Genomic DNA, 15479 nt, shown 5'->3' on the forward strand with positions numbered 1-15479 from the left:
GTTGATGAAATTGCGAGGATATCCGTTTTTTGCAAATACCTTGTATAGGTGTTCCTCTTCCTCTTTTTGCTGTTCTGGCGTGCTGCAGTGTGTTGTGGCCCTTTTGAACAGTGTCTTGATTCAACTTCGTTTGTGTGTATTGGGGTAGTTGCTTTCATAGTTCAGGACTTGGTCTGTGTGTGTGGCTTTCCTGTGTACCTTAGTGGTGAATTCTCCGTTTGGTGTTGGAGTGTGACAGATGTTGTGCTGAGGAAGTACTGTAATGTGTGGATACTACACTATCAGATATTACTGAAAGTATTGGGATAGCACTGCACTGTTGGAGGAGCAGTATAGATTAGGTGCTCCCCTGATGAAGGGGCAGTACTGAAGGAGTGGAGAAATAGCATTAAGGTTGAGCAGGTTGAAGGAACAGTATTTCTTTAGAGAAATACACTTGTACACAGTGGACATGTTGGATTGTTTTAGTCACATGACTTCTTTCATTTTAGTATCCATGAAAAAATATGACATGAAACATGGTTTCAGAAGTGCAAAGCTGACATTGGGTGTCTTTTCAGAGCTACAAGAGAGCCAACAAACTGTAAAAAAAAATGATTGATTAAAACTGCAACTTCAAAATGCTTAGTGAGTCAGAATGGCTGTAGAATTTCCACTCAATTTGCTGTGAAAATGAAAGGAAATATAAGACAGATGTAGACTTTTTCCAATGTCAGTGGCAAAATTGTGAAATAGCTACAAAATTGATGAAAATGTACAAGTAAGTGTGATATTCCTGTAATCAATGCTGGAAAAGAATGCCTCATGATATATTGCATCTTTGACCTCACTCTTCTCAGCTAAGTCTAACAATTAGACGAGTAACTCAACAAGCGCAAAAGAAAAAACCTACAATGTGGTGAAGATTATTAGATAGCAAGAGAATTTATGATGTCTTTGAAAACCAGCAGAGGACAACTAACAGCATGAAGGGGGTAAAAGATGCAATGTGAGACAGAGATAGATAGGTTCTTGATTAAAAAAGTTTACAGAGAGAAGGTAGGAGAATGGGATTGAGAAACATCAGCCATTATTGAATGGTGGAGCAGACTCAATGGGCTGAATGGTCTTACAATCTAATTTCAGCTGGAATATCTCCAGCAATCTCTTCACAGCCCCAGAAATATAATTTCTGAAGACCCTTGCCTTTTCTGCTTCCTCCCAAAAATTATGCCCATCCTTTGAACATAATGAGCCATCTTGCACATATAAGCTAAACCAATCGGTTATCCCTGACTTGATTTTTTTGTACCATCAGGGTGTTTGACATTCAGTCTGTTTTAACACTTGGAAAACTCAAGGTATGTTTTTCAATCATACCACAAGCTTGGTCGGTGCACAATCTCAAACTGGATTGCACTGTTTGAAACTCATGGTCCTATTTGATGCTGAGCTGAAAATGTGTTGCTGGAAAAGCGCAGCAGGTCAGGCAGCATCCAGGGAACAGGAGAATCGATGTTTCGGGCATAAGCCCTTCTTCAGGAATGAGGAAAGTTTGTCCAGCAGGCTAAGATAAAAGGTAGGGAGGAGGGACTTGGGGGAGGGGCGTCGCAAATGTGATAGGTGGAAAGAGGTCAAGGTGAGAGTGATAGGTCAGACTGGGGTGGGGGCGGAGAGGTCAGGAAGAATGAGGGTGATAGGTCAGACTGGGGTGGGGGCGGAGAGGTCAGGAAGAATGAGGGTGATAGGTCAGACTGGGGTGGGGGCGGAGAGGTCAGGAAGAATGAGGGTGATAGGTCAGACTGGGGTGGGGGCGGAGAGGTCAGGAAGAATGAGGGTGATAGGTCAGACTGGGGTGGGGGCGGAGAGGTCAGGAAGAATGAGGGTGATAGGTCAGACTGGGGTGGGGGCGGAGAGGTCGGGAAGAAGATTGCAGGTTAGGAAGGCGGTGCTGAATTCGATGGATTTGACGCAGGGGAAGGTGCGGGGAGTGGAGGTTGGGTTGGTGGGGGGTGTGGATCTGACGAGGGAGTCACGGAGGGAGTGGTCTTTATGGAATGCTGATAGGGGAGGGGAGGGAAATATATCCTTGGTGGTGGGGTCCGTTTGGAGGTGGCGGAAATGACGGCGGATGATGCGCTGTACATGGAGATTGGTGGGGTGGTAGGTGAGGACCAGTGGGGTTCTGTCCTGGTGGCGGTTGGAGGGGCGGGGCTCAAGGGCAGATTCTATTTGATGCTGAGTTGAGTTTCTGATACAATATCCTCTCCATTACAAAGATCATGGCCAAACCTTGTTAATCCCTCGTGAAGTTGAGACAAAGTTGAGCACAGATAGTGGTTCTCACAGAGGTACACATGCCACTTACTAGATAGACATACCCCACTTGTTCACCAAACAGGCAGCACAGATGGACGAGGCATTGTTTAAAACATTCAATTGTAGGCCAAATCACCTTCAGCTGTTTGACCTCCCCTGCATAATAAGGTCAGAAGTGGGGACGTTCACTGATAATTGCACAATGTTCAGCACCAATCACAATTCCTCATATACTGAGGCAAGTAACCTTCGTGCCACATAAATCCCGTGCAATGAGAGACAATCTAATCACTGCTCCTTGACATTCAATAATGTTACTATCACTGAATCCCAACTATCAACATCCTGGAGGTTATCATTGACCAGAAACTCAACGGGACTCACCACATAAACACAGTAGCTACAAGAGCGGGTCAGTGACTAGGAATATAGCAGTGAGTGACTCACCTCCTGACTCCCCTAAGCCTGTCCACCATCTACAAGGCACAAGTCAGGATTATGATGGAATACTCTTAATTTGGCTGGATGGGTACAACTCCAACAACACTCCAGAAGCTTGACACCTTCCAGGACAAAGCAGCCTGCTTGATTGGCAGCACATCCACAAGCATCCACTCCCTCCGCCATTGAAGCTCAGTAGCAGTAATGTGTACTATTCAAAGTTTGTGCGAAGATCTGTAGCTCGGGTGCTCGTTGTTGTGGTTCTGTTCGCCGAGCTGGAAGTTTTTGTTGCAAACGTTTCGTCCCCTGGCTAGGCGACATCATCAGTGCTTGGGAGCCTCCTGCGAAGCGCTTCTTTAATGTTTCCTCCGGTGTTTATAGTGGTCTGCCCCTGCCGCTTCCGGTTGTCAGTTTCAGCTGTCCGCTGCAGTGGTTGGTATATTGGGTCCAGGTCGATGTGTTTGTTGATGGAGTTTGTGGATGAATGCCATGCCTCTAGGAATTCCCTGGCTGTTCTCTGTCTGGCTTGCCCTATGATAGTAGTGTTGTCCCAGTCGAATTCATGTTGCTTGTTGTCTGCGTGTGTGGCTACTAAGGATAGCTGGTCGTGTCGTTTCGTGGCTAGTTGATGTTCATGTATGCTGATTATTAGCTGTCTTCCTGTTTGTCCTATATAGTGTTTTGTGCAGTCCTTGCATGGTATTTTGTACACTACATTAGTTTTGCTCATGTTGGGTATCGGGTCCTTCGTTCTGGTGAGTTGTTGTCTGAGCGTGGCTGTTGGTTTGTGTGCCGTTATGAGTCCTAGGGGTCGCAGTAGTCTGGCTGTCAGTTCTGAGATGCCCCTGATGTATGGTAGTGTGGCTAGTCCTTTTGATTGTGGTATGTCCTCGTTCCGTGGTCTAGCCACACTACCATACATCAGGAGCATCTCAGAACTGACAGCCAGACTAATGCGACCCCTAGGACTCATAACGGCACACAAACCAACAGTCACGCTCAGACAACAACTCACCAGAACGAAGGACCCAATACCCAACATGAGCAAAACTAATGTAGTGTACAAAATACCATGCAAGGACTGCACAAAACACTATATAGGACAAACAGGAAGACAGCTAACAATCCGCATACATGAACATCAACTAGCCACGAAACGACACGACCACACACGCCACACACGCAGACAACAAGCAACATGAATTCGACTGGGACAACACTACTATCATAGGGCAAGCCAGACAGAGAACAGCCAGGGAATTCCTAGAGGCATGGCTTCATCCACAAACTCCATCAACAAACACATCGACCTGGACCCAATATACCAACCACTACAGCAGACAGCTGAAACTGACAACCGGAAGCGGCAGGGGCAGACCACTATAAACACCGGAGGAAACATCAAAGAAGCGCTTCGCAGGAGGCTCCCAAGCACTGATGATGTCGCCTAGCCAGGGGACGAAAAGTTTGCAACAAAAACTTCCAGCTCGGCGAACAGAACCACAACAATGTGTACTATCTACAAGGTGCACAACAGGAATTCTCCAATGTTCCCAGCTATCATTTTCCAAATCTATGACCACTTTCATCTCGAAAGACAAGGGCAGCAGCTATATGGGATGGAAATGTGTTGCTGGAAAAGTGCAGCAGGTCAGGCAGCATCTAGGGAACAGGAGAATCGACGTTTCGGGCATTAGCCCTTCTTCAGGAATTCCTGAAGAAGGGCTAATGCCCGAAACGTCGATTCTCCTGTTCCCTAGATGCTGCCTGACCTGCTGCACTTTTCCAGCAACACATTTCCATCTCTGATCTCCAGCATCTGCAGACCTCACTTTCTCCAGCAGCTATATGGGAATACTATCAGCTGTAAGTTCCCCTGACTTGGAAATATATTGTCAATCTGTCATAGTTGCTGGGTGAAAATCTTGGAAATTCCCCCTTCAGGGCATTGTGAGTCTACCTCCAGGCCATGAACTGAAGCAATTCAAAAAGATTGTTCACCACTACCTTCTCAAGGGCAAGTAGGGCCTGGAAATAAATGCTGGCCAGCTTGTGACATTCATGTTCTACATATGAATATTCAAAGAAATTGAATCTTTGGTATCTTTTGCTGAACCAGCATTTCTTATCCATTCCTAATTGCCCACCCAGTTGTTTTCTAGGGCCATTTCAGAAAGCACTTAAGAGTCTATTACTCTTAAGTGGGTCGGGAGTCATATTTGGGCCAGATTAGGTAAGAACAGCAGATTAGTTTCTCTAAAGGATATGAGTGAGCCAGATGGGTTTTTACACAACAACCAACAGAAGCTGCCATTAGGCAAGTTTTAATTCCAGATTTATTTTATTGAATTCAAGTTTCCTCATCTGCCATCAAGAGATTCAGACCATCGCGCCCCAGGCACACAAATGCACAGACCCACAAGCACACACAAGGTCTCACACAGGCATACACACACACATACCCACACACCCACACTGTTTCTCTCCCACAAACATGGATGCACTGATTCTCACAAACTCTGACTCTCTCATACACAAACACACTGTGACTCTCTGACACACACACAGTCTCACACACACTGACTCTCACACACAAACATGCACACATTAACTCTCTCACACACACGCACTTACCTTGCACATAAACAAACAAACACTGAATCTCTCACACAAACAGAGACACACTGACTCACTCACAAACACATGCATGCTGACTCTCTCACACACAAGCACACACACTGATCTTTAGACACACAGACATGCACATGTACTTTCTCACAAACAAATACATACAGACCATAAACACACACACACATGCACCCTCTCACACATAGTCTCACACACATCAGAAGTTACATTTTGATTGCTTTTTGAGGTTTTGGATGAGTCTTTGACTGAAATTTCTGTACTTAACTCCAAATCTCTGCCAAACCAATGGAAAATGTCTGCTTGGCAGCATTTTCCGGCAGCATTATTAATTTCTGTTTCCAATTGCCATCCTATTTTTGTCATGCTGACTAATGTCACTGGATGCAAACTGGGTGAATCAGCAGAAATATGTGTGTGATAGGTAGCCCACAGACTGAACCGGTGAGTCAAAGAACGAGGACACTTCTAACAGCTAGCTTCACAATGAGGAGGCAGCGAGTGCATTAATTATCAAACTAAATCCCCTTCTTGTGATTTGACAGATATGTGAAGCAGCAATTTTAAAATTGGTAGTCATGTGATATTTGAGATGAAGAGCACATTTCCACTACTCTTGCCATTATAATACCATATGATTGTAGTCATTACAGACTTACCCATTCACTCCTGATTGAGGTAATGTTTGGTTTTTATTAATCAAAATTCATATGTTGAATTTGGCAGCAAAAGACTTCCTGAAATTTATAAAGATTTTATTGCCAAATAACAGTTTAGCACAATGATCAGTTTCCACATTTCCCTCCTGGACTTATTCCTTGTTCTCAAGCTAACTCTCCACTGCAGAAGAACACAGCTCATCTTTTTATATTCAGAAGTGATCTTACGTACAACTGAAATTTTTTCTTCCCCATCACCAAATCACCATGGCAATTATTTATCTATTAACCAGCATCACTAAATCAACCAGTTTCCAATTGTTCAGTTTATATGCTGAGCCCATCCAGGACTATCTGATAGCACCAAAGATGGGGGAGAGATATGTACAGAGAACCAAATGGCTTACCCACAGAAAGTCACTGTAGCTCTTCGTTTTGTTTTTAACCTTCAACTGCCACCAGTCGAGCCATGTAACCAATTGGATATTTACAAGCAAAGCCCACTGTTGGCAATACAAACCATCAAAAGTGAGAAAGGGTGAGAGAGAGCAGGACAGGGCTAAATCAAAATGGAATTAGAGGAGGAAATAAAGCACTCCGCCCAACACAGCACCCACCTCTCCTTGAAGGCATCAAGGAGTATTGGTGGACATCAGGGCTAAAACATAACTGCGGAAGAAGGTAGGTAGTTAGCAGAGATGACCCCTTCCACAGCCCACTGCCTGGACCTGTTTACAGCCAGCCTGGCCAGGTGCAATCAAAAACAGAACAAGAGGTTTTTCAAATAACTAAACAGGGAGTAGAAACATTACAAACAATGTATTCATGGTCCATGCACTCCACAGCACAGCAAAAGAAACAGTTGGGCTGGGAGTGTGCCACAATCTGTGGTTTTACAGGACTGCTGCATGCAACATTCTTCACCTCAAGTTCCCAAGGGAAAGAGGGAGGACTCAGCTCTTAAATACAAAGTCCACTTAGCATCACTTGCTCTCAATCAACGAGGAGCTATTTTGATCAAACCTTAAAGGGACTTGCATTTCTAGTTCTTCCAGGCTTGGTGTAAACACCATGGGAATACAGAAACGGGGAGCAATATTCTAGCTTATATGGTGACATCTTCCCCTGGCAGAGAGGCAACCTGAAAGCCTGAGGGCTGAAGCCCCAAAGGTGTTACAGTTTTCAAAATGTAGAATTTTTAAACCACATTTTGACAATGTTTAAACTGTGACTCAAATCACTTAAAAACAGAAGACAAGTGTCATCATGGAATTGTGGAATTGTTGCAGCACAGAAGAAGGCCATTGGATACATAGGCTCCATGTTGGCCTTCCTAAGGAGCAATTTCCGTACTTTGAGTCCTTTGTCCTCCCTCCAAATTCTTTGTTCAGCTGTCACATGGTCATACCTTCACGCTATGTGCCCGCAAATACAGAATCCCAGCAAGTCAAGTAAAAAGCCTAGCTTTGACCCACCCCGTTTGAGTAAGAGATAAGACACAGGACCTGTGTACTAACCACTTCTATTTGATGCTGTCATTTTAAACAGATATTGGAGCATCTGGTGAAAGGACCTCCCACAATGAAGGGCAGCAGCTTGCAGACTTCTCACCAGAAGCTACCTATGAGTCCCTTCAATTCCAGTACATGGCCAACTCTGGGTCCATTGACCATCTCTACTTGGAAGAACCAATTGTTTTTGATGAAAGTCCTCAGTTTGAAACCATAGCTGTTGACAAATCACAAGCTGGGAACAAAGATGCCATTCTTGACCAGGCCAGGGCAAAACCTGACCTTATTCCACAAGACTCCTTCGAAAATGCAGACAAAGAATATAATGAGGTTGAGCACCCTGACACATGCATATCCAATGACTGTGCTCTTGATGCTACACTGGACTCCAGATTTCTGACCAATTCAAATTCATCCCCTCAGGATAACAAAGACTCAAATCAAAATTCTAGGTTTCCCTCAAATACTTTTCTTGTTCCCATTTTCAGTGAGTTGACAGAGGGAAGTGGTGATATGCATAAACAGTTGCCTGATCGTAATGACACTGACCTTGAATCCCAAAGAATAATCAGTTTGGAAATTGAAGGAATCACTGAAAGATACAAAAGTTTGGTAATCCCTCCTTCCAAAGAAAATCAACCAGAAAACAGCTTGACTACATTTCACACATTAAACCCTTGGCCAGCACTGGGCTTTGCCACCCCAACAAAATCTAACATCGGTTTCCAAGAGCCTAAGTCTCCAGTGGATGAGCTGTTGGTAGATAGCAGGAGAGAGAATTACAATAAGACAATTCCAGAAAGGACATCAACCAGAACAAGAATTGCATCAAATGACCATTGGCCAAACAAACCAGTGATGGTCCCTGAATTAAATATAGATCAGAGCTCAAATGATTCCCAGATTGTCTGTAATCCAGGATATATCCATGAAAACAATTCCTGTTGGTCAATCTGTGAAGTGATTCCTGATTACTGTTTTAATGGAGGCAAATGTGGAGTCATAGAAAATATTGGCGTGTTCTGCAGGTAGGAAACTCTTTTGTTTCAAAATAAACGTTGTCATGCTCCTGAAGCCATTGACATTGCCGCACCCCAATAATCTGAAACTGATCAGGTCTATCCTCACCCAGCACACTCTCTTATCCCTTCCTTTATTCCTATTTTCACAGACTGGTCTGGAATTTAGTGTTTTTTTTATTTATTCATGGGTTGTGGATGTAAGCTGGCTAGATCAACATGAATTGCACATGAATGCTGACCTATCTAGTGACAAAATCAGAAATTGCTGGAAGAATCAGCAGGCATCTTTGAGGAGAAAGTAGAGCCAACAGTTTAGATCCAGTGACATTTCTTCAAAACTGTGGCAATTCTGTTGCTGAGTTATTCTAGCAATTTCTGATTTCCAGCATCCACATATGTTTTTGTTTTGTTTGACCTAGTTAATGATACTGACACACTGCAAACTAATAATATTCTAATGTTACTGACCTCAGTACAGTAATGGGAAAACCAAGTAAAATGGGAGATATTGGTCTACCCATAAAACCTAACCTAGTCCTGCCTAATTTAATCAAATCTACCCTCATCTAAATCTTAAAAATCACAAGTTATAGTCCAACAGGTTTATTGGGCTGCACCAGCTTCTAGAGCGCTGCTCCTTCATCAGGTAACTAGTGGGGCAGGAACATAGGACATAGAATTTATAGCAAAAGATCAAAGTGTCATACAACTGATGCAATATATTGAACAAACCTAGATTGCTGTTAAGTCTTTAATCACTTAGAATGGGGATGCAGGTTTGATTTTCAAACATCCTTCAAGTCACATTCCCAAGGTGACAAAGTGGTGTCGTGTCAGCTCAGACAATGCAGTAAAAGTGTGAGGTTAAAGTCTGTCTAACTTAAAACCTTAAGTTATCTCAGGAATGTGACTTGAAGGAAGTTCTGGGATTTACATGTTAAGGAAACACAACCTGAAACCCCATTCTATGTGACTAAAGGCTTAACAGCAATCTAGGTTTGTACAATACATCACATCAGTTGCATGACACTTTGATCTTTTAGATTTTTTTTTTAGATTAGATTTTTTAGATTAGATTACAGTGTGGAAACAGGCCCTTCGGCCCAACAAGTCCACACCGACCCGCCGAAGCGAAACCCACCCATACCCCTACATTTACCCCTTATCTAACACTACGGGCAATTTAGTATGGCCAATTCACCTGACCCTGCACATCTTTGGACTGTGGGAGGAAACCGGAGCACCCGGAGGAAACCCACGCAGACACGGGGAGAACGTGCAAACTCCACACAGTCAGTCGCCTGAGTCGGGAATTGAACCCGGGTCTCTGGCGCTGCGAGGCAGCAGTGCTAACCACTGTGCCACCGTGCCGCCCACAAATTTTACTATAAATTCTGTCTCGTATGATCCTGCCCCACTAGCTACCTAATGAAGGAGCAACATTCTGAAAGTTTGCACTTCCAAATAAACTTGTTGGACTTTAACCTGGTGTTGTGTGATTTTTAACTTTGTCAACCCCAGTCCAACACTGGCACCCCCACATCATGGCTACCATTGACACCACCAACTGCCGGCTCAAAGTGGAGAGGATTACCAAAAAGATTGCACATATCAACATAGACATCAAGTTTCTGAAAAAATGCAAGAAAGCAGGAAAGATCCCAAAATGACTACGGGTCACAAACCCACTCAAGTAGACCTACATCACAGACTATGCTGAGAGACTTTGCTGTCACACCTCTCTCAAACTCTTCAATCATCTCATGCTCCAACTCCACAATAGGTGCCATAAATTTGAAATCGAGATAGAGTCCATATTCTCTGCTTGTGCTCAAGATACAGCAGTACAGTGATGAGACACTGCCAAGCAGATGAGGCAATGGAATTACACCACCTACATGAACACCAAGAACAAGAAACTGGAGAAACATGGCCTTACCACCAGCAGTAGCCAAGTCAGTCCTGGCACAAGAGAAACAGGAAATCGATTGTCAACTTATCAGATCACACTCTTCAACTAAAAGAAATGGTACAGCAAAATTGACAAATGATCTTGGAGAAACCTATTTGGGAGAGGTCACAACACAAACAGATAAGTGCATAATTTTAAGTGTGGCCTTGCTGTAAATCTATAATAGTGAGTAGAGTAGGTTCTTTCTTGATTATATGTTTTACTGAGATCTGTCTCTTGGTTAAATTTTAAAAATATAAGCTGTAAGTATTAAGTTTGCCTGGAGCAGTGTTTTGCAGATGGCTGGTCAGATATATGGCCAGCAGTGAAAAATCAGAATGGTGTGTTACCTCCTTGGTGCTAGGATCACGAGTGTCTTAGAGAGGGTGCAGAATGTTCTCAAAGGGGACATGGACCAGCAGGAGGTCATTATACACATTGGAACCAAAGACCTAGGAATGGTGAAAGTTGAGATTTTGAAGGGAGAATATAGGAAGTTCGGCAGGAATTTAAAAAGAATGTCTTTGAGGGTAGTAATATCTGGATTACTCCCGGTGCTACAAGCTAGTAAGGGTTGGAATAGGAGGATAGAGCAGATGTATATGTGGCTGAGGAGCTGGTGTATGGGAGAAGGATTCACATTTTTGGATCATTGAAATCTCTTCTGGGCTAGAAGTGACCTATACAAGAAGGATGAATTGCACCTAAATTGGAAGGGGACTAACATATTGGCAGGGAGGTTTGCAAGAGTTGCTTGGGAGGATTTAAACTAGGCAGATGGGGACAGAGGGTGGGCCCAAGGGAGATAGTGAGGAAAGAAATCAATCTGAGACTGGTACAGTCAGGAAAGGGAGCAAGTCCAACAGTCAGGGCAGGCAAGGACAAAGCAGAGAACAAGGTAGGGCTGATAAATTATGATTTGGAGATGCCAGTGTTGGACCGGGGTGTATAATCACACAACAACAGGTTATAGTCCAACAGGTTTATTTGATAAATTAAACTGCATTTACTTCAATGCAAGAGGCCTAACAGGGAAGGCAGATGAACTCAGGACATGGTTAGGAACATGGGATGGGGCAGTTGTAGCAATTATGGAAACGTGGCTCAGTTTGGATAGGAGTGGCAGCTTAATATTCCAGGACACAAATGCTACAGGAAGGATAGAAAGAGGGGCAAGAGAGGAGGGGGAGTGGCATTTTTGTTAAGGGATAGTGTTACAGTTGTACTGAGGGAGGATATTCCTGGAAATACATCCAGGGAAGTTATTTGGGTAGAAGTGAGAAATAAGAAAAGGATGATCACCTTATTAGGATTGTACCATAGACCCCCTAATAGTCAGCAGGAAATTGAGGAACAAATTTGTAAGGAGATTTCAGTTATCTGGAAGAATAAATGGGTAGTAATGGTAGAGGACTTTACCTTTCCAAACAGAGTGGAACTGCCATAGTGTTATGGGTTTAGATTGAAAGGAATTTGTTAAGTGTGGACAAGAAAAATTTCTGATTCAGTATATGGATGTACCTACTAGAGAAAGTGCAAAATCTGACCTATTCTTGGGAAATAAGACGGAGGGGGGGGGGGGGGGAGCAGTTTGGGGCTAGTGACCATAGTTCTGTTAGTTTTAAAATAGTGATGGAAAAGGATGGACCAGATCTAAAAGTTGAAGTTCTAAATTGGAGGAAGGCTAATTTTGACAGTATGAAGCAAGAAATTTCAAATGCTGCTTGGGGGCAGATGTTCACAGGTAAAGGGATGGCTGGAAAATGGGAAGCCTTCAGAAATGAGATAAAGGGAGTCCAGAGACATTATATTCCTGCTAGGGTGAAAGGAAAGGCAGGTAGGTATAGAGAATGCTGGGTGACTGGAGAAATTGAGGGTTTGGTTAAGAAAAAGAAGGAAGCATATGTCAGGTATAAGACAGGAGAGATTGAGTGAATCCTGAGAAGAGTATAAAGGCAGTAGGAGTATAATTAAGAGGGAAATCAGGAGGGCAAAAAGGGGACATGAGATAGCTTTGACAAATCAGGTTAAGGAGAATCCAAAGAGTTTTTACAAATACATTCAGGACAAAAGGGTAACTGGGAAGAGAATAATACGGCCCCTCAAATTTCAGCAAGGCAGCCTTTAGTGTGGAGCCACAAGAGAGAGGGGGATACTTAATGAGTATTTTGCATCAGTGTTTACTGTGGAGAAGGACATGGAAGGTATAGAATGGGAAATAGATGGTGACATCTTGAAAAATGACCATATTAGAGGAGGAAGTGCTTGATGTCTTGAAATGCATAAAGGTGGATAAATCCCCAGGACTGATCAAGTGTACCCTAGAACTCTGTGGGAAGCTAAGGAAGTGATTGCTGGGCCCCTTGCTGAGATAGTTGTATCATCGATAGATACAGGTGAAGTGCCAGAAGACTAGAGGTTGGCTAACGTGGTACCACTAATTAAGAAAGATGGTAAGGACAAGTCAGGGAACTATAGACCAGTGAGCCTGACATCGATGGTGGGCAAATTGTTAGAGGGAATCCTGAGGGACAGTATTTACATGTATTTGGAAAGGCAAAGACTGATTAGGAATAGTCAGGGTTTGTGCATGGGAAATCATGTCTCACCAACTTGATTGAGTTTTTTGAAGAACTAACAAAGTGGATTGATGTGGGCAGAGCGATGGATGTGATCTTTATGGACTTCAGAAGATGTTCAACAAGGTTCCCCATGGGAGACTGGCTGGAAAGGTTAGATCTCATGGAATACAGGGAGAGCTAGCCATTTGGATACAGAACTGGCTCAAAGGTAGAAGACCAAGTGCTGGTGGAAGGTTGCCGTTCAGACTGGAGCCCTATGACCAGTGGAATGCCACAAGGATTGGTGCTGGGTCCACTGCTTTTCGTCATTTATTTAAATGATTTGGATGTGAGCATAAGAGGTATGGTTAGTAAGTTTGCAGGTGACACCAAAATTGGAGGTTTAGTGGACAGAGAAGGGAGTTATCTCAGATTACAATGGGATCTTGATCAGATGAGCCAGTGGGCCGAGGAGTGGCAGATGGAGTTTAATTTAGGTTAATGACAGATTTTGAATTTTGGGAAAGCAAATTTTAGCAGGACTTATACGCTTTATGGTAAGGTCCTGGGGAGTGTTGCTAAACAAAGAGATCTTAAACTGCAAGTTTATAGTCATTGAAAGTAAATTTGCAGGTAGATAAGATAGTGGAGAAAGGCATTTGTTATGCTTTCTTTACTGATCAGAGTATTGGGTATAGGAGTGGGGAGGTCATGTTGCAGCTGTACAGAATGTTGTTGAGGCCACTTTTGGAATATTGCATGCAATTCTGGTTCCCTTCCTATCAGAAGGATGGTGTGAAACTTGAAAGGGTTCAGAAAAGATTGACAAGGATTGTGCCAGGGTTGGAGGATTTGAAGCTGAATAGCTTAGGGCTGCTTTCCCTGGGTCTTCAGAGGCTGAGGGGTGACCTTTTAGACATTTATAAAATCATGAGGGGCATGGATGGGATAAATTGGCAAAGTTTTTTCCCTGGGGTGGAGGAGTCCAGAACTAGAGGGCATAGGTTTAGGGTGAGAGGAGAAAGATGGGACCTGAGGGGCAACTTTTTCATGCAGATGGTGGTGGTGTATGGAGAGAGTTGCCAGAGGAAGTGGTGGAGACTTGTTCAATTGCAACATTTAAATGGATGGGTATATGAACAGGAAGGGTTTAGAGGGATATGGTCCAAGTGCTGGTAAATATGATTAGATTACGTTGGGATATCTGGTCGGCATGGACGAGTTGGACCAAAGTCTTTTTCCATGCTGTGCGACTCTGTGACTCTGCTGAGGGCTCAGTTTCTGCTCCACCACCACCATTGGTCTTGCGGCAGACACAGAGGAGTTCATCAGATGCATGAGACTCCTGGAATTCTTCGAAGATGTCAGCAGCGAGCCCAAAGGGCAACCAATGAACTGGAACAGTCATCAGAGCGACCTTTAGTGTAGTGACCAAAGAAGGAGTTGATTTGGATCCCTCTAGAGAGCCATTTCCCTGGGCTTGACATGTATACTCAAAATGTCAGGAAATGTATAAATGTCAGATTCATTCAAGGTAGAGCAAAATATCACCCAATCACAGCGCAACGCCAACCATGCTTTCAAGACCAATCACAACATTGTCATCAAAACAGCAGATAAAGGAGGACATTCAGAATAGCATGGATTACTGCAACAAAGTGTACTGACAACTGAACAACCAGGAACATTACAGGCAGCTACTGGCCAATCTGACCAAAGAACTTAAACAAATTGATCAAGACTTTTGATCCAGTCATTTCATATATTTCTCATGTCAGGAACTTTTGCAGCCTTGTGAAGATACAGGCTTCCTGTATCTTCACAAGGCTGCAAAAGTTCCTGACATGAGAAATATATGAAATGACTGGATCAAAAGTCTTGATCAATTTGTTTAAGTTCTTTGGTCAGATTGGCCAATAGCTGCCTGTAATGTTCCTGGTTGTTCAGTTGTCAGTACACTTTGTTGCAGTACACCTGGATGTCCCAGTACACCTGGATGTCCCACTGTATCAGGCTACAAAACCCTGTGTGAGAACCTCTCTGGCTATGTTGAAGGCATCCTGACATCCATTGTATAGAGAATCCCCAGCTTCTGTTGCGACACTACAGATTTCTTCCAGAACTCGGCACACCTGGACCAGTCAAACAAGGAACATTCTATGTCACAATGGACATTTCAGTACTCTACACAAGCACACACCACCACAACGGCATTGCTGCAGTAGTCTCAGCACTCAGTACCAACAACTGCTAATCTCCAGGCACCATCCTACAAATCATCTGCTTCATCCTTGTCCACAACGTCTTCACCTTTGACAACCAAACGTGGAGAATAGCCATTGGGTACCAAATGTGCACCCCAATATATCAAAATTTTCATGCACAAGTTT

At 43.6% G+C, this 15479-nt stretch overlaps 1 protein-coding gene across 4 annotated transcripts in view; it reads left to right on the top strand.

Moving 5' to 3' along the window:
* LOC122539684 overlaps positions 1-15479 on the top strand; it is a 153915-nt gene that overhangs the window by 104720 nt on the left and 33716 nt on the right. For all 4 annotated transcript variants that reach the window (XM_043674674.1, XM_043674672.1, XM_043674673.1 and 1 more), the window contains exon 2: positions 7593-8583. In XM_043674674.1, coding sequence (XP_043530609.1) covers positions 7691-8583 — 893 coding nt within the window. In that variant the 5' untranslated portion in view covers positions 7593-7690. The remainder of the gene's footprint in view (positions 1-7592; positions 8584-15479) is intronic.

The sequence above is a fragment of the Chiloscyllium plagiosum genome, chromosome 33 (assembly GCF_004010195.1).
Source record: "Chiloscyllium plagiosum isolate BGI_BamShark_2017 chromosome 33, ASM401019v2, whole genome shotgun sequence".
NCBI lineage: Eukaryota > Metazoa > Chordata > Chondrichthyes > Orectolobiformes > Hemiscylliidae > Chiloscyllium > Chiloscyllium plagiosum.